This window comes from Tinamus guttatus, unplaced genomic scaffold, assembly GCF_059628265.1.
Source record: "Tinamus guttatus ecotype Peru unplaced genomic scaffold, ASM5962826v1 Tinamus_guttatus_pri_ptg000526l, whole genome shotgun sequence".
NCBI classification, from domain to species: Eukaryota; Metazoa; Chordata; class Aves; order Tinamiformes; family Tinamidae; genus Tinamus; species Tinamus guttatus.
Genome location: NW_028289060.1, coordinates 437,485 through 457,441, shown reverse-complemented (window position 1 = coordinate 457,441; position 19,957 = coordinate 437,485). Strand labels below are relative to the sequence as shown.

The 19,957-nt window shown below is 51.0% G+C and overlaps 2 protein-coding genes across 2 annotated transcripts; both read right to left on the bottom strand.

The window, feature by feature from the left end:
* Positions 1–1,322: 1,322 nt before the first annotated feature.
* LOC148592767 (olfactory receptor 14C36-like) lies at positions 1,323–2,282 on the bottom strand. Its single transcript, XM_088533910.1, has one exon. It carries the CDS (start codon positions 2,280–2,282, stop codon positions 1,323–1,325), a length of 960 nt encoding a protein of 319 aa, XP_088390036.1.
* Positions 2,283–19,024: 16,742 nt separating this feature from the next.
* LOC148592766 (olfactory receptor 14J1-like) lies at positions 19,025–19,957 on the bottom strand. The gene has a single exon (XM_088533909.1). It carries the CDS (start codon positions 19,955–19,957, stop codon positions 19,025–19,027), a length of 933 nt encoding a protein of 310 aa, XP_088390035.1.

Below are 19,957 nucleotides of genomic sequence, written 5' to 3'. Positions count from 1 at the left end.
TATGGCACATCAGATGTTACTGCTCACAAACAAAATGCAAGTTATCATGATTTGCTGATTTGGCTCTATAAAAGATGGACACTCTTGCCACAGTTTTGGAGACCTCATGGGTGGATGCACCACCTAAGACCTCCCAGTTGCCAGGAAGGTTCTCCAAATCCTCACCACAACAGGGACTCCCCAGCGACTGTGGATCTGGATGATGATGACATATGATGGCATATTTAGACAATTGGTGATGTATCTTTTAATCACTATTCCCTTTCTCATATAGTAATGGTTAAGTGCATTACCTTGCCTATTTTGTCTGTTGCTAAAACCAGTGTGTAATAAGCTTATTTTGTGAAATGTATCATTCTGTACTGCCTTAATATTAATAGTGAAATAAGACCATTCTTTCCAGTGGCGTCTGTTTCTTTCCATCGCCCCGTATGCCCCAGAGCTGTGCAGCTGCTCTTCTTTCTCATCGTGCTCCTTTGCATGCCCCAAGCCCCCTGCCCTTATGGCCCTGAGTAGCAAGCGTGTGTTACAAGCAGGATGCAAATTATTGCCTGATGACTTTTAAAAGAAGGGAAAGATGCCTCTTCTCTTGCTGCTCTCCAAGAAAAAGCAGCCCAGCCTGAAGGATATGCAGGTGGGGTTGGGGGAGAGATAAAGTGGCTAAGGGTGACATTTGACTGCCCCTGTGCCCGGGGATAGGAGTCAGACCCAGTGCTTTACCTCTAAGAAACTCCATCTTTGAGGACCTCTCCCTTTATGAGGCTCTACTCACAGTCCATCCCAGGCATATGCTGTCCCAGGAGGATCTCTGTGCTCTCCTGACACCGTCAGCTTCCCCTCCATGAGAACAGCCGTCTGACACTGTGCCTTAATACGCATGTGTAAATCCATGACCATTCAGCATCTCCACTATCCTTGGACTCTGATAGGGGAATTCCCAAACCAGGCCTTGGTCTCTGAAAGATCATTACATGATTCTGAGCTCTGTGTAGCTGAACCCATGGAGAATCCTGTACAGCAGGGCCTTGAGGGGTGCAAGTCCTTGGGCCTATTCTTGACACCAGCTTTGGAGGAAAAGCCCAGCTTTCACGCACTGTACTGATAGAAATTACTTTATTACAGAGACACTGTTAGGGAGCCATTCCTTGTCCAGCATTCAACACAATTTAGGGTATCAGGTGAGACAGCGCAGACCCATCAAAAGGGGAATGAATACAAGTAGTTGTGTAGGAACACAATAACAATTATTATCACTAGTAAAAGTCATAATAAAAATAACATGAATAAACAATGCTCAAGCCAGTTACAGGATACAGAAAGAGTCATTTGTGGAGAGATGTGGAAAAATGAGCACTGCTTAAAAAGGTGCATGAAATCACTTTCCTAATGGCATCCTTGAGCTCCTTGTTCCTCATGCTGTAGATGAGCGGGTTCACTGCCGGAGGCACCACCGAGTACAGAACGGCCAGCACCAGATCCAGAGAGGGGGAGGAGATGGAGGGGGGCTTCAGGTAGGCAAATGCACATGTGCTGACAAACAGGGAGACCACGGCCAGGTGCGGGAGGCACATTGAAAAGGCTTTGTGCCGGCCCTGCTCAGAGGGGATCCTTAGCACAGCTCTGAAGATTTGCACGTAGGACACCACAATGAAAGTGAAACACCCAAAGCCTAAAGAGATACTAACCACCAGAAGCCCAACTTTCCTGAGGTAGGAGTATGAGCAGGAGAGGTTGAGGATCTGGGGGATCTCACAGAAGAACTGCTCCACCACATTGCCTTGGCACAGTGGAATGGAAAATGTGTTTCCAGTGTGCAGGAGAGCATAGAGAAAATTAGATGTCCAGACAGCAGCTGTCATTTTGACACAAGCTCTTTTGTCCATGAGGATTCCATAGTGCAGGGGTCTGCAGATGGCAACATAGCGGTCATAGGCCATGACTGTGAGGAGAGAATACTCTGCTGACATGAAAAAAGTAAAAGTTAAGAGTTGTGCAGCACATCCCCAGTAGGAAATGGCCCTGGTGTACCAGAAAGTATTGGCCATGGATTTGGGGACAGTGATGGAGATGCAGCCAAGGTCAAGGAGGGAGAGGTTGAGGAGGAAGAAGTACATGGGGGTGTGGAGGCGGTGGTCACAGGCTACGGCTGTGATGATGAGGCCGTTGGCCAGGAGGGCAGCCAGGTAGATGGCCAGGAAGAGCGAGAAGTGCAAGAGCTGCAGCTCCCGCCTGTCTGAGAATGCCAACAGGAGGAACTCGTTGAAGGAGCTGCTGTTGGACATCTGTTCTGTTGGGCTCAGGAAAACTGTGTAGGGAAGAAAAGGCAATAATAGCTTAGAAGAATTTTCTCTGAAATAAACTTTCCATTTTTCATAGAAATCCTTCTCAACCCCGTCTGAACTCAGTAATTTCTTCTTCGCACTCATTTAACTCTGCTCTCCCTCTAAGTTCAAGGTGGATATGTGATGGAGAGAACAGGACACTGCTCCTGACATGGCAAGCACTCTGTGCACTGAATCCTCTTCCGGAGGGCACCTCACAACCCCAGCAGGACAACAGAGACAGTCACATGTCCTGACAGTCACAGGGTCTCCTAAAGGGAGAGTCAACCCCTTTGCAGCCCCTCCAATGACGCTGCCCAGCACCCTGGGTACATTGCCCCTCTTCAGACACATCCATGGCAGGACCTCAGGGTGAGTATCTGAATTTGTAGCTGAAGCCCCAGCTGACTGCCAGGAGAAGAGCAGAAAGGAGAGGCAGGGAAACGAGGAGAAACACTGTGACTGCTGCCAAGGGAGGACAGAGAGACAGAGCAGCACCGTCCCCAGGTTGCACCTCCCAGACAGTGTGGACTCCCAGGGCAGTGGTTCTCAGCCCCTGTGCCTTGCAATGGGAAATGGGCACATGGCAGGAGAGAGGCAGCTCTGCTGTTCTGGAAATCTGAGTGCAGAGGAGGTCAGAAATGCCCTGGAGCCCTTCCCCTTGAGAGCAGAGTGAGACTAAGCACAACGAGAATGAGGAGAGCTGCAAAGGGGATATTGCTGCTGCCCACAGGTGAAAAGGCAGTTGAAGGAATATTCTGGGGTCCTCGCAGACCTATTGATCCCCCAGAGCAGCACTGCAGAACTCTCCTTCAGGCATCTAAAGCTAAAATGTCCCATTCATTTGCTGCCTTGTCAAAGATAGAAAACAAAATCCTAGCCTCTGGATATTCCCTTCCCTTTCATAGAAGCTTCCCAAGAGTGTCCTCTTGAAAAGCCCCTTCCAGATATGTTGTGTGGGTGAGGCTGAGCTGTGAGCAGCCCTGACCCCACACAGCAGCCTCTCAACAGGAGAATGAACCTGCCCGGGGGGGATCTCTCCTCCCACCCAGAGCTTCTCCCTGCAGCGCCCTGGCAGGCTGAGTGCTGATCCTCACAGAATCACTGCCCCGGGCACACAGCACCCTGGGACGCATGGACACTGCTCTGAAGAACCCATGTGCCCACATTGCCCTCACTGTCTTGCACCAGCTCCAGAAGAAGCAGCCATGATGCCCTGACCTTGTGATGCTGGGACAGGGAATTTCTGTTCTGAAGCATCTCCTCATATGCAAAGTAGAAGCAGGGAGAACAATCCTCAAAAAAGAAAAGTCATCAGCTGGGAGGGATGCTGCAGACCCCTCCAGGAACCTCAGTAGCATTACCCTGCAGCTGGTGACTTACCGTGTCACAGATTGCTCCCACCATGAGCTCTGCTCTGTCCTCCCACTCCACGCTGCCTTTCACCTCTCTGTCTTCTCTCCTCTGCTGTCCGCAGCAGCAGGCAGTGCCCGCAGCCCTGCTGCTCTTGGCACAGGAGCTGCTCCTGCACTCGGCTGTCTCTGGGCAGTGCTGACAGGCTGCCACGAGTTGCAGCCCAGCTGAATTCATGAATTGCCCTGTCCCTTGGGATTCCTCCCTCTGGGATATGTTCCATCATGTAGAGTAACCTGTTTTCCTTCTCTAAAGAGTACAGGGATACAGGTTCCAACATTGCAATTTATTTCATCAGATAATGATTATCTACCAAAGTTAGAAATGTCCCACAGGAAGTCCTGATTCACATCTGTTAACTAGGCAGGACACCCAGACAGGGATAAGAAGGGAGCTTGTTGATACATGGTGCATATATGATTCAGATGACTTATTCAGATGGCTTATTGGGACTCCACATGTCTGTTCAGAAGCGCCAGGTTTGGAGAAGGATTCAGTTAACTCACAAACTCCACAAATACATGGCAGGTGGGATTCCCCTTAGCAGGCTAAGCATGCACATGGTTTGCTTGCAAGCTCCTGGCCTAAAGGTCCTAATGGAATCACTGGAGATAGAGCTTCAGTGGGAGGCCAGGTCAGGAATTCCCTTGGTCATCTCTAATGACCCTGGATGCCTTCTATCTTACTAGAGCAGCACTCACAATAAAGCTGAGGGACAGGCAGATCCCTACAGCTCAAAAAGCTGATCTATTCCAGTGGAAACCATTTATAGAATCACAGAATGGTTGAGATTGGAAGGAGCTTTGGGGATGATCTAGTTCAAACCCCTTGATCAAGCAGTGTCACCTACAGCAGGATGCACAGAATCCTGTCCAGACAGGTCTGGAATATCTGCAGAGAAGAAGACTCCACATCCCTTCTGGGCAACCCATGCCACTGCTCTGTGACCTTCACAGTCAAGATGCTTTTCCTCAAATTCAGGCAGAATGTGCTGTGCTTCAATTTGTGTCTGTTGCCTCTTGTGCCATCACTAGTCATCACTGAAAATAATCTGGTTCATCCCCTTCTGCTCTTGGCATCTTCCCTTCAGGTATTTGCACACCCTGGTAAGATCCCCCGCGTCAGCCTTCTCTTCTCCAGGCTAAAACAGGCCCAGTTCTCCCACCTTTTTCTCATAGGAGAGATGCTCCAGCTCCCTGATGAACTTCAGACATAGAGGGACCTATGTTGGGCTCTCTCCAGTAGCTTCATGTCCCTCTTGTAGTGGGGAGCCTAGAACTGGACACAGGATCAAGGGGTAGCCTCCCCAGGACTTAGTAGAGAGGCAGGATCACTTCCCTTGTCCTCCTGGCTACAGTCTTCCTACTGCACCCCAGAAGACCACTGGTCTTGGCAGCAAGAGGACATTGCTGGCTCATAAGCAAGCTTCAAGGGGGCTTGAGTGAGAGAAGGCGCCTTCCACTGGTTGCAAGGGACGTTTGGAGATCATCTAGTCAGATGATGGTCAAGTCAATGTTTGTAAGCACCTGGGAGGCCAGCAACAGGCACATGGCACTGCTCCTGCTTGGGAGGGGTGTCACATTGTCTGTGCTCCTGACTGGGCAGCACCAGGCATTAAGCAGGTCCATCCATGTCTGTGAGGGTGACCGTGAGCTCTGCTCTTTGCTGAGTCCCGGGCAGGCCAGCAAGAGGCACCTGGCTGGGCAGTTCCTTGGGAGGTCCCTGCTGGCAGAGCAGCTACGAGGCCAGCGCTGGCCCATGGCTGGGGACGGGCTCTGAGGCCGCTCCTGTCCCAGCAGCAGCGGCAGGGACGAGAGGGTTTGCTGAGGGTGCCCCATGGAGGGGCTGACACCTGCGGAGCTCTGCAGCCCTGGAGAAAGGCAGCTCCTTAATCAAGAGGAGGGAGATGGAGCACTTAGCACCATGAATTTGTGCTGCTGTGAGTATGATCTTCTCTGTCACCCTCACAGTTCTTCCTCACATAGAGATGGAACTACCTGTGTTTCAGCTTGCACCCATTACCCCTTGTCCTGTCACTGGCCACCACCAAGAAGAGTTGGGCCCCATGCTCCCTACATTCACCCCCTAAGGTACTTACTTCTACATGTTGATCAGATCTCCTCTCAGTCCTCCCTTCTCCAAACTAAACAGGCCCAGCTCGCTTAGTCTTTCCTCATATGATAGGTGCCAGGATCCCATTGGCCTTCCTGGCCACAAGGGCACATTGCTGACTCATGGTTAACTACTTGTCAACCAGGATTCCCAAATCCCTCTCTGTGGAGCTGCTTTCCAGCAGGTCAACCTCTAATCTATACTGGTTTCTGGGGTTATTCCTCCCCAGGTGCAGGACCCTGCACTTGTCCTTGTAATATAATGCTGGGCATTATTTCTAAATGCCTCTGCCTTTGCCTCTGCCTTTTTTTCTCCTCTCCATTGCCCTATTAGTCTGGAGATAAGTAACGAGATCCCAGTTTATCCAAGAGGTATCTGCTGGTTTGAGTGCCCTGAGGTATCTGACCGTTTTAGTGAGTATCGGAATGGCCCATCCTTATGCTTGGCAGGTCTGTCCTTAAAGACCTGCTGTCTTTCCTGAGCTCTGATGTCCTTGAGAGCTGCCTCCCCTGGGATCCCCCACCAGTTCCCTGAATAGGCCAGGAAGTTGGCTCTTCTGAAGCCCAGTCTCCATTCTGCTACTGTCCTTCTGCACTCCCCTCAGCATTAGGCACTCCAGATTCTCATGGTCACAGCAGGCAAGGCAGGCACTGACTATCCCATCCCTGATCAGTTTGTCCTTGTTTGAAATGTCCAGATACCAGAAAGCATCGTCCTTATCAGCCTTTCTGGCAGCTGTGCAAACAACTTCTCCTTAATGTCCTCCAGAAGCCTCCCAGACTGTTTGCACCCTGCAGTTTGCCTTTCCAGCTTGTGATAGGGGGATTAAAGACCGCCCAACAAGAACCAGGGCCAGTGATCCAAAGACTTCTTTTAGACTGCTGAGAAATAGGAGAGCTCCCTCCTGAGATGCTCACCCACAAGCTCTCACTTCAAACCTTGCCTCTTCCAAGGAAGAGCTCCACACATCCAATCTGCTCCTTCACACAAAAGGCATCCTCCCTCATCGTCCATTGAACATCATTCCAATGATATTTCTGGCCTGTGACAGCGTGCACATCTTCACGTGCTCCTGCCTCTACTTCAGGCTGCCTACACTGGCATGTATTTGGGCTATAGAGCTGCAGCTGTGGCACAGAGAACAGAATGGTCACAGAGAAACCTGTTACCAAGAGGCAAAGACACTGGGTGTGCAATGGCCCAGTTCAGAGCAGAGCCATGCCGTCATATATAGCAGGAACAATGCAATGGTGGAAGCAGCTTCCTACTAAGAAAGTGAATCCAGCAGTGTCTGAGGCCAGGAGGACACAGAGCTGGGACACTGAGAAACAGCAGGAAAGGGGGTTCTGCCTGAGGTGACTCCATGGCTATACTGGACCTATGACAGACTTCCTGCACAAATCTCCAGGAAGGACAACGCGCCCCTGAAGATGTCCATGGACCTTGACAGCCTGTGATCCAGTCACCCTGAGGTCCTCATTAGCCCAGTCCCTGTTCATATAATATGATGGAGTGAGCAGAAATTGATGGGAGGAGAGCAAGAAGGGTTTGAGAGAGCAAAGAATCTCAAGATACCTTGGTGTGATGTGCCTCTCATCTATGCAGCACACATGGATGCAGACAGTATGGACTTTCCCTGCAGACAGTGCTGGATTTCATTTGTTTGGGTTCAGGATGGAACCCTAGGATTCTCTGGAGCACTTGCCCAGCACATGCTCCAAAGGGGATAGTTTCCCTGTAGGTCCTATCTGCTAGAGACATATGGTTGAGCTGGACAACCCAGGCATCTGACAAGGCTCTTCCAGCACTTTTCAATGCCATCAAATCAAGTGTCTGCACTGAATTACAAGAGCTGCTGGTTAATACTGGAATCTTCCTATGCCTCAGCTGGAGTGAGTGGGGCTCCAGTTGTGTTTGGCACCAGGAGGTCATTTCAGATAGCCAAGACAATTCCCCACCTGATCCTCACCTCATCCTCTCGGATGATGCAGGTCCCCCAGTTCCTGCATCAGAGCAAGCAGACACTGACACCACATCTGTGTGTGGCACATCTGCCTTGGACCACATCTGTCTCTTCAGCTGTCACCAGATATCTGTGTGTAAGCGACTGACTCTTCCATCTCCAGTGATTACAGTCGGATTTAGACAGAGCACACATGCACACCTCTGTGTTGTGCTCACTTTGTTTTTGGCAAGGGGAATCCCACCAATGGCGTCTGTGGAATTTACAGGAATAATCTGAATATCACTTCAGACCCAGGCCTGGGGGGTCTGAATTCTGTAATGCCCAGATTGATTACTCCTAATCAAAACCTGAACAACGTCTCAGTGAGTTGGTTTTTGTCCCATGTAGGTGTTCCTGCCTGGTTGAGAGATGAAAATCATTCTTCCAGAGTGGGACATTCACAACTTTCATAGCTCCTCATCCTCTGATGAAATAAACTGCAATGTTGGAACCTCTCTCCACTCACGAGAAAAGGAAAACAGATGATTATTTTAGTTTGCTTGAGGGAACATTCCCCAGGAGGAGGGAGCACAAGGGACAGAGAAATTGGTGAGTTCAGCTGGGCCTCTGCTCCTGAGCGGGGCCAGGCTCCTGGGACGGAGGCAGCTCGTGGCAGCCTGGCAGCACTGCCCAGAGACAGCGGAGTGCAGGAGCAGCTCCTGTGCCAAGAGCAGCAGGGCTGCGGGCACTGCCTGCTGCTGCGGACAGCAGAGGAGAGAAGGCAGCGAGAGGGGAACGGCAGTGTGGAGCGGGAGCAGAGCTCATTGTGGGGGAAATCTTCACAGCCCTTGAAACAGTGAGTCTCTGTCTGCAGGGCAATGCTGCTGAGGTTCCTGGAGGGGGTGTCTGCATCCCAGCCAAACCATGGCTCATAGGATTTTTAATGGTCTCTCTCCTGGAGTAAACAGGACATAGCAGGAGGAGGAGATGCTTCAGGGCAGGGATTCCCTGACACATGGTCAGAGGATCAGGGTATGCTTCTCTTGGCTATGCCACTTGAACACATGGCTGTAGGGCTGTGAAGGCAGGGAGTGCACCAAGGTCTGCCTGGGGCTGTGATTCAGAGCAGTGTCCCTGTACCTCGTGGTGCTGTTTGCCCAGGGCAGTGACTCTGCCACCCGTGAGGGTCAGCACACAGCCTCTCCAGGGAGCTCCCCGTGGTGCTGTGGGCAGAAGCTTTGGGTGAGAAGAGAGATCCCTGACAGGGCAGGTTCTTTCTGCCTTTGAGAGGTGCTGCAGGGCTCAGGTTCTGCTCACAGCTCCAGCACATGCGAGGACATGTCTGAGGGGTCTTTTCAAGAGGAAAAGCAAGACAAGAGCTGCTTGAAGGAGAAGGAGCTTTCCTTCAGGTCTCTGCACTTTCACTTTCCTCATTTTGACAGGGAGAATGAAGGAACAAGTTTTCTGTTTTGGCAATGAGCTGGGAGTCATAAACCTTCACTCAGAGAGATTTAAAGGTCTGTGAGAAATTTTGGTGAGCTTCTTCATCCGCACTTTAGTCTAAAGGCAGCATCAGCATCTTCTTTGCAGCATCCTAGGACTTTCTGTGACCTGCTCATTCCAACCTGCAACCACAGAGCTGACCCTGGACATTGCCAGAGGTTTCTGTAGGGCAGAACTGAGCACCCAGAGGGTGACATGGGATCTTTGAGCAGTGACAGGGACAAGACACTGGGACAGAGAAATTGCTGCCAGCAGGGACAGCTCCAGGCAGCAGAGATGGGCAGGGAAGGAGAAGGAACCGCAGGACATGGGACTCTGCTGAACTCTGCAGCCAGAGCTGTGGCAGAGGAGAGGGGCATCTCTTTGGTGCCTCCCCACCAAGGGGCTGAGAGGGGCAGTGCTGCAATGTCCCCCTCTGCAAGGTGCCATACCCTGCGGGTAAAGTGAAGGTTTTCCAGAATGCCTCTCTGTCCCTCTCCTTGCCTCCCTTGGCAACAGGGTCATGGTGTTGCTCCTTAACTCTTCTCCTGTCCATGCTGCTCCTGTTCTTGCTCTTTGCTTCCTGTGGTTGGGAGTATTCAGCTGCAGTTCAGGCACCAAAGCTACAAATAGTGGAAAAGAGGGATTTCCAAGGGAATGAGGTCTCCACAGCCCCATTCTGTCCTGTGGAGCTCCGGGAAATGCAGTACAGGGAAATGAGTGGACTGTCCCTTAAGGAAAGTCCATCTTAAATCCTGACAATCGTTTGGCTGTTACCCTGTGGTGTTCTGCAGGCTGCCACCTGCCCTCCAGAAAGGCTCTGCTGTCTCATGGCATATCTGTGGTATCTCAGCGACCCATGGAGAACCTATGGAAATACTGCTAGTATGGAAGTGATGGTGGGAGGCTGTAAATGGGCAGCAGAAAAGGGTCTTATGTGTTGTTTGGTAGAAGGGGAGTGTGGAGACCTCCCTCAGGTGCATGCAGAAAGGGTGAGAAGGTCAGAGATGGGCACTCTGAAGCCAGACTCTGCTCTCAGCAGGGGCTGCTCTCTTTTTAGAGTAACATTTTCTTATTAGAAAAGGCATGAGCCTCAGAGATCTGGGAATGAGACAAAAAGATAGGAAAACTTCATTAATTTCTTTATTTTCCTTTTAAGAGTGTCTCATAACTTGTCTCTGTCTGTTTTTTCCCTTGGTGAGTCCCCCATATGTATGGGGAGGAAAGGTCCAACAGCAGCTCCCTCAAAGAATTCCTGCTCCTGCCATTCTCAGACACGCGGGAGCTGCAGCTCTTGCACTTCTTGCTCTTCCTGGCCATCTACCTGGCTGCCCTCCTGGCCAACGGCCTCATCATCACAGCCGTAGCCTGTGACCACCGCCTCCACACCCCCATGTACTTCTTCCTCCTCAACCTCTCCCTCCTTGACTTTGGCTTAATCTCCACAACTATCCCCAAATCCATGCACAATTCCCTGATGGACACCAGAGCCATTTCCTACTTGGGATGTGTTGGGCAGGTCTTAAGTTTTACTATTTTCATATCAGCTGAGTATTCTCTCCTCACAGTCATGGCCTATGACCGCTACGTTGCCATCTGCAGACCCCTGCACTACGGGACTCTCCTGGGCAGAAGAGCTTGTGTCAGAATGGCAGCAGCTGCCTGGGCTACTGGTTTTCTCTATGGCCCCCTGCACACCATGAACACATTTTCCCTACCCCTCTGCCAAGGCAATGTGGTGGAGCAGTTCTTCTGTGAGATCCCCCAGATCCTCAAGCTCTCCTGCTCAAATTCCTACCTCAGGGAAGTTGGGCTTCTTGTTGTTAGTGTCTGTTTAGTCTTTGGGTGTTTTGTTTTCATTGTGGTGTCCTACGTGCAGATCTTCAGAGCTGTGCTGAGGATCCCCTCTGAGCAGGGCCGGCACAAAGCCTTTTCCATGTGCCTCCCACACCTGGCCGTGGTCTGTATGGTTGTCAGCACTGGTCTGTTTGTCTACCTGAAGCCCCCCTCCATCTCCTCCCCATCTCTGGATCTGGTGCTGGCTGTTCTGTACTCGATGGTGCCTCCAGCACTGAACCCCCTCATCTACAGCATGAGGAACAAGGACCTCAAGGATGCCATTAGGAAAGTGATTTCATGGACCTTTCTAAGCAGTGGTAATTTTTCCACATCTCTCCACAAATGACTCTTTCTGTATCCCATAACTCGATTGAACATTGTTTCTAGATGTTATTTTTATTATGACTTTTATTATTGATAATAATTGTTATCGTGTTGTTACACAACTACTTGTATTCATTCCCCTTTTTACCGTGTCTGCTCTATCTCACCTGATACCCTAAATTGTGTTGAATGCTGGACTGGCTCCCTAACAGTATCTGTGTAATAAAGTAATCTCTACCAGTACAGTGTGTGAAAGCTGGGCTTTTCCTCCAAAGCTGGTGTCAAGAATAGGCCCAAGGACTTGCACCCCTCAAGGGCCTGCTGCACAGGATTCTCCATGGGTTCAGCAACACAGAGCTCAGAATCATGTAATGATCTTTTAGAGACAAGGGCTGGTTTGAGAACTCACCTATCAGAGTCCAAGGATAGTGGAGACGCTGAATGGTCATGGATTTACACATGCACAGCTCTCCTACGTATTAAGGCACAGTGTCAGATGGCTGTTCTCATGGAGGGGAAGCTGGCGGAGTCAGGAGAGCACAGAGATCCTCCTGGGACAGCATATGCCTGGGATGGACTGTGAGTAGAGCCTCATAAAGGAGGAGGTCATCGAAGATGGAGTTTCTTAGAGGTAAATCACTGGGTATTCGCAGGCAAAAGAGGACTCTACAGTCTCAGGAGAGGCAGTGAGGACTCAACTGTCAGGAAGAAGGGAGAACGGAGAGCCCTCTGAGTCACCATCTATCAAATACCAGGGACAGGATGTATAGGCACAACTGGACAGAACGAGCACCCTTGGAAATGCTCTGCAGTCCAGGTGCCCTGGACTGTGCAGTCATCTGCAGTCCCCCGGAGGGATTAGAGGTCGTGATACCCATTTGGTTGGGTCTGACTCCTACCCCCGGTCACAGGGGCAGTGAAATGTCACCCTTAGCCACTTTATTCCCCCCTCTCCCCCCTCCATATCCTTCCCAGCTCTGGATCTCTCTGTACTGGCCATTCGGTACTCAGTGGTGCCTCCAGCACTGAACCCCCTTGTCTACAGCATGAGGAACAAGGAGCTCAAGGAGGCACTGAGGAAACTTCCTCAATGGGTACAATGTCCGTGCCAAAAACTGTCCTGTGTGCAGTCACTTGTCATTCCCATGTACTTGGCATGAAACATGTGCTCTTCATTTATTTCTTTCTGAATTTCGACTCTTACTTTCCTGATAAAATAATAATAAATAATTATTTAAAATACAATACAACAATACAGTAGGAACAAAAGGCTGACTAGGGAAAATACGGGCCTGCTGCTGAATGGGCTAAGAGCCCTGGTGAGAGAGGACACAGAAAAGGCCACCTTTGCCGCAGGCTTTAGTGCTAAGAGTGACCCTCAGGAATCCTAGGCCCTGGAGGCCATGGAGAAATGGAGAAAGGAAGACTTTCCCTTGCTGGAGGAGGATCTGAGTAGGGCTCACTTCAGCAAACTGGACACCCACAAAACCATGGGCTCTGAGGGGACTCTCTTGCACTGTTCAGTGCCCACGTCTGACAGAGCTCCATGAACTGGAAGAAATCCAGTCCCTCCAGTTACACTGCTTGTACCTCTGGCCCTTGGCAAGCGACCTTCACACATCAGAGACTCTTTGAGCACCGCCTGATAGATGCAAAAAGGGGCTCACATTGGAATGCTGCATTTATGGCACTGCATCTCGCACTGCTTTCATGCCTCCTGATGGTTAGCTTGCTTCCCTTTACTCCTTCTCTGTTTGTCACACTGCACCATTGCATGTGTCACGATCACATCTCAAAGTGCACAAGTGGCAATTTCTCCTCTGCTGTTATTCCTGTGTTTCCCACCTCAGACAACTTCACCTGCCACCTGCATGGTCAAAGTGACAACTGGGAATAAAAGAAGCTGAGCGCAAGGAAGGACCTTGCTCTACCTTCCTTGGTCTTGTTACAGGCATTGCCTGGTTCAGGATGGGCTGCTTTTTCTTGGAGAGCAGCAAGAGAAGAGGCATCTTTCCCTTCTTTTAAAAGTCATCAGGCAATAATTTGCATCCTGCTTGTAACGCACACTTGCTACTCAGGGCCATTTGGACCAGGGGCTTGGCGCAGGCAAAGGTGCACGATGAGAAAGAAGAGCACCGGCACAGCCCTGGGGCACACGGGGCAATGGAAAGAACCAGACACCACTGGAAAGAATGGTCTTATTTCATTATTAATATTAAGGTGGTACAGAATAATACATTTAACAAAATCAGCTTATTACACACTCAGGTTTAGCAACAGACAAAATAGGCAAGGTAACGCACCTAACCATTACTATATGAGAAAGGGAAGAGTGATTAAAAGATACATCACCAATTGCCAAAATATGTTACTGTCATACAGATTGACAGTCACTGGGGAGTCCCTGTTGTGGCAAGGATTTCGAGAACCTTCCTGGCAACTGGGAGGTCTTACGTGGTGCATCCACCCGTGGGGTCTCCAAAATCGTGGCAAGAGTGTCCATCTTTTATGGAGTAAAATCAGCAAATCATGATAACTTGCATTTTGTTTGTGATCAGTAACCTCTGATGTGGCATAATTTCCCTATCATGTGGGATGACGGTCTGGTCAGAGCCCAGGCCTCGCATGGGAGGGTTCCCTTCACAGTCAAAAACAGCCGCACAAGAGCTCAAAAAAGCTACAGTTTAATAAGCCTCCGTGCAAGCTGGCATGAGCAATTCTACAGGCGAGTGTTGTGTACTGCAAAGGCAGTGCCGTGTTCATCTCTAAGTCAACCCTGACTCGGGCCTGTTGTTCAGGCCCTGGCACTTCAGTTCCTCATGTTCCACTCTGTCGTGACACACCAGGTTATACTCGTCCCCACATTGTGGGGCTGCCAGGAGATTTCCTTGGTAGTGGGAAGCAGCATGAAAAGAGGAAACAGGACCAAAATACAGCTTGGGAAGCTCAGATTGGGCAATAGGATGAAGAAATATCACTTGAAGGGTAGAGCAGTGGTGCTACAGGGCACCCAGAGTGAGTCTGTCACCACCAATGGTTCTATGTTTCAAGAAACAGCCACTGAGGATGGAAAAGCCATCAAGGAAGGGAAGGAGAAGCTGGTGTGAGAACTTGCTGGGGAAGCAGATTGGGTGTCTATAGTTCACAGGGACACAGGAGAAGGTCTAGGATGACCTGTAGTAGAGATGGCCAAGGGCACTGCCAAGGCCTCAACAGAATGGAGGTCTTTATCTTCTTGACTATGGCTGTTGTGTCTGTCACTGAGGCCTACCAGGAATCACCAGGACTTCTTTGCCCCCTTTATCCTTCTGGGCACCCTGGGAGGTGTCGTGTGCTTGTCCTGCACTCAGCACTGCATACCCTCACCCAAATACTGATGCCAGGGAGGACATGGGCAACACATGGAGGAAAGGATCTCCCTTCCCAGGGTTTCTCTGCCTGTGCTTGGCCAATGTTTCTTGACAAAACACATCAAGGGTGTATTCAGCATCAGAGCCACCTGAGTATTTTCTCAATGATTATATTTTTTTACCTTTAATCAGCCCCTGGTGAGTTGTTGTAGTTAATGGCCTCAGGGGGATCCATTAATGCTCTACAAAACTTTAGAGTTTCCTTCTGACTTTGACTTCTTCACTGATTTCTTCAATCTCCTTTCAATAGCTGCAATTCATGGACTCACCTCCAAGTATTGCATGAAGCTCGTTAAAAAGCAAAACCGCTAATAAACCAGGACTCTCCCTGCTATTTCCTTCAAGTGTCCATGGCTAATTGGAGAGGTTTTGAGAGTGTAGCATGAAAGCTGAAGACAACAATCATATACAAGCATTTCATCTTTTTAAAGTTTTCTGTTATTATTCTAAAGAAAAGGTAACAGCACACCGTCCAATTCGTAGCCATCCAGAGCGACTCCTAACAAAGGCAGCACATGTAGGAAAGCAGTGTCCCAGAGATCAGGCACTGTATGCACAATCTTCCTCCCCATCTCCCCAGCCCTACCATTTCCCTCATCAACCTCTTGGGAATTTAAATCACTCATGTTGAAAGCTAGCCTTAGTCCACCTAAGTCTGCACTCAATGTTATAGCTCACCTGCCCCAATTCTTACCTGCTTTACTTAGACAACTGGCTGCCATCAGGCACAGGGGGATCTTCTTTTAGTTACAAGGAAACAAACAAAAAAATATAGCAGAGCACAATTTCACGGAAAATAATGACACTCTTTGAATGTATGCTAAGTCCATACAATCCGTACATACAGTAAGGACTTGGCTAACGGGGCAGACTGCAGAAAGACAGAGCAAGGTTTAACCTCCCTAAAGGGCAAACCAGCCGCTGGGTCTTTGAGTGAACAGAATATTGGGAAGAGTCACAATGTGTCCAAAGTGGATGTTAGAAATTGTCACTTTAAACAGGACATGTGGGAAAGACCCCCAGCACGCAGAGCTGTGCTTACAGCATCACTGATGAACTGCCACAGACTTAACAAGCAACCCAAAGAAACCCTTCCTTTGGCAGTGACTTGGAAAGCCACATCTCTGACAGGCTTGCAGGGAGATGGGGGTTCTCTTCTGTCAGATGGTAACCAGGAATCTGCTGCAGAGATGAAGAAGAGCATGAAGGGAGGCTGCAGGGATTGTTGTTCACCAGCTTCATCAGCTGCAGAGAAGGGAGCTGGTCATCTCGCAAACTGCTGATGGAATCAAATGAGATAGGGACTTATGAGTGAGATGGGGACTGCTGGATCAACACACGCAGCCTGGACCTCAGTTCTTGTTCCCAGTGATCCTGCTGCTCTCCAACAAGGCTCCCAGCTTCAGGAGCTCCTTCCCGAGGTGTCACACAGAAACTCTCACTGCAAAAACCCCTGTGGATCCCAGGCTGTGGCAGCAGCTGCTCAGGGCTGGGGGCTGCCACAAGAGTCCTGCCTGAGGGTCCCACCTTGCTCAGGGGACAATGTGGCATCCAGGACCCCTGGGGCTGGGGCTTCCCCGAGCCCCAAGGCTCCCGTGGGGCAGCTCCAACCCTTGTGTGGGTGCTGGGGGCAGAAGGAGAGAATCCAGGGCAGGTTTCCCTGGCACTGGCTGCCCCTCTTCTCCCCCACGCCAGGGTGGGCAGTGCTGGCTGAGCCCAACACAGCAGCTCACACAGCCCCCCAAGACCCCCACACCAGCACCCCCAGCACCCCCAGCCCCGAGCTGGGCTCCCCTCCCTGCCCCGGCCCCGGCCCCGCACAGCCCCCAGCACAGCCAGGAGCCCCGCGGGGCCTCACAGCCAATGGCTGCGCTGGGCATGAGGAGGTCACTGCTGCCGCAGCCCCTGATAGGCCAGCTGCAGGGAGAGGGCATGGCTGCTGCTTGGGAGGTCCCCGCTGCGGGCAGAGCTGATTGGGCAGCAGCAGGGCTGGCTCTGCCTGGTGACTGTGAGGTCACCGCTCCCGCAGCGCCTCATTGGGCAGCAGCCGGGCCCTGCGGGGCTCTGCGCTGCTGAGATCATCTCTGCGGAGCAGCTGCTGAGCCCGGGCTGGGCTCCTGGCGGGGAAGGGCTGGGGAGGCCATTGCTGCCCTGGAGGGCAGGGCCAGAGAGCTGGGCGGGACGGCGCTGTGACGTCATGTCTTTGTGAGTGCCTGATTGGCCGGCAGCAGGCAGGCAGGCGTGGGCGGTGGGTGGGGGGTCTCTGTGGTGAGAGGAGCTGAGAGGGCAGCAGTGGTTCCTGTGTGGGGAAGGGCTTTGAGGAAGCTGCTGTCTCTGAAGGCCACAGGCAGCAGCAGGGATGTGGTGGGTTTGCACCTGTGAGGTCACCTCCGTGTGAGCAGCTGGGTTTGGGGTTTAGGCTTTAGGGTTGTGATCAGTAGTGCAGAGCCCAGTTGGAGACCTGCAACTATTGGTATCAGGAGTCAGTCAAAGCCTGTTCAGTTTATTAGTCGGTGACCTGAAGGGACAGAGCGCACCCTCAGCGAGTTTTCTGAGGATAGAAAAGTGGAAGGAATGGCTGATAGCCCAGAGGTCTCTGTGGGCTTAAGGAGGGACCTGGACAGCCTGGAGATTGGCAGGTAGAGGAGCCTCATGAAGTTCAACACGGGCAAGTGCAGGGTCTTAAAGCTAGGGAGGAATAACCGCATGCACCAGGACAGGTTGGGGGTTGACCTGTTGGAGAGCAGCTCCACAAAAAGGGACCTGGGAATCGTGGTTGGCAACAAATTGAGCATGAGCCATCAGTGTGCGCTTGTGGCCACTGCTACTGGTGGCTGAGGTCTGACGGTACTCAGAGTGCCCCCACAATATTGCAATGGCAGCAGCGGCCACTAGCTCCAGGCTGTGGTGTTTCACTGTGGGTGCAGGAATCGCCCTCCACTGCCCCTTCCCTGGGCCTCCTGGGTCCCCAGTGCCTCTCTGGGGGTTGCAGATCCCCCCTTTCCCCATGTTCACCTGGTTTAGTGCTGTACCTTCTGGTCCCTGCACTGTGAGTCATCCCTGTTTCGTTAAAGCTGCATTCAGTGCCCACTGCCAGGCAAACCCTGTGCCTGGAGATCCCCTGGGGGTTCTCTCATCAGCACAGTCACGTGTGGGGCAGCCTGGCACAGGCAATGCAGAGACCATTGCCTATCTGCAGTGGTCACTGAGAGATGAACCCTAGATTGAGGCTAACAGATCACTCTGGAATGCTGAGGTCATTCCCTGGATCTCATGGAGTTCACAAGCAGAAGAGCAGGACCATTTGTGGTTGCAAACCCTTGGGCATATTTTTTGATTCCAGTTCCTAAAGAGAGGCCAGATTCAGGACCATCATAGGGAAGATCCCCTTTTATTATGGAAATGTTATTCTGGAATCGAGCTGTGACTTAAGGGGACCGAAGGACTGGTCTTGCCTGTTCTCCCAAGGTATGAGGAAAAACAAGCCTCTCTACCAGGTTATGAGAGTTCCTGGGCCATATCTGCAGAATAAAGCATGGAAGGACAGCACGGAAATGAGGAGGACAGCTCTAAATAGAGAAAGTCCTGCTGCCCTCCTGGAATGTGTCTTCAGGAAAGAGGAACTGCCACGGAAGGCTGCCTCCAGACTTTCCTTCAATTCACTCTTGTTTAGTTTTGTGTGTTGGAGGTTTGCATGGAATCATGAAAAGCTGTGGTGACACTTGGTTGCCATTTCTCTCATATTAGCGAAATTTGAGATCACACTCTATCCATAGGTACGAGAGCTGAGATCTCCTAAACAACACTGGACCCCTGGTCTCACCCCACCTGCCCTTGTCCCACTGTGACTCTGTACCCCAGAGGTTCCTTGGTGTCAGTGCTGGAAAAGACGCTGCAGAGGGAAACTCTCCTCCCTGCACTGGGCACATCCAAGGGAGCTCAAAGAAGCAGGTCAGAGAATCCCCCCTCTCTGCTAGTGAACGGGGAAGCCTGGCTTCCTGCTTTATCATGGTCTATGTTTAATTGCTAAATGAGAGATTCCTGTGCAGACATGACAAATTAGGTATCTTTATCGTTTATTATTTTAAGATGGATGTAAAAGAGAGAAGTAAAAAAGAAAGAAATGTATAAAATACAGCCTCGATGGCAGATATCCTGGTGAGTGAATGAAACAGTTGTTACCACTGACCTTGTACCCACTGGATGAGTTTCTTCAGTGCTTCCTTGAGCTCCTTGTTCCTCATGCTGTAAATGAGGGGGTTCAGGGCTGGAGGCACCACCGAGTACAGAATGGACACAACCATATCTAGAAGTGGGGAGGAGATGGAGGGGGGCTTCAGGTAGGCAAACAGTATAGTAATGACAAACAAGGAGACAACAGCCAGGTGTGGGAGGCACATGGAAAAGGATTTGTGCCTGCCCTGCTCAGAGGGGATCCTCAGCACAGCTCTGAAGATCTGCACGTAGGACACCACAATGAAAGTGAAACACCCAAAGCCTGAAGAGGTACTAACAAGAAGAAGCCCATCTTCCCTGAGGTAGGAGTGTGAGCAGGAGAGCTTGAGGATCTGGGGGATCTCACAGAAGAACTGCTCCACCACATTGCCTTGGCAGAGGGGTAGGGACAATGTGTTCCCAGTGTGCAGGAGAGCATTGAGGAATCCACTGGCCCAGGCAGCTGCTGCCATTTTGACACAAGCTCTGCTGCCCAGGAAGGTCCCGTAGTGCAGGGGTCTGCAGATGGCAACGTAGCGGTCGTAGGCCATGACTGTGAGGAGATAATACTCCGCTGATATGAAGAAAAGGAACAAAAAGACCTGCCCAACACATTCCAAGTATGAAATGAGCCTCATGTTCCACAGAGAATTGTGCATGGATTTGGGGACAGTGGTGGAGATGGAGCCCAGGTCGAGGAGGGAGAGGTTGAGGAGGAAGAAGTACATGGGGGTGTGGAGGCGGTGGTCGCAGGCTACGGCTGTGATGATGAGGCCGTTGGCCAGGAGGGCAGCCAGGTAAATGCTCAGGAAGAGCGAGAAGTGCAAGAGCTGCAGCTCCCGTGTGTCTGAGAATGACCAGAGGAGGAACTCGTTGAGGGAGCTGCTGTTGGACAT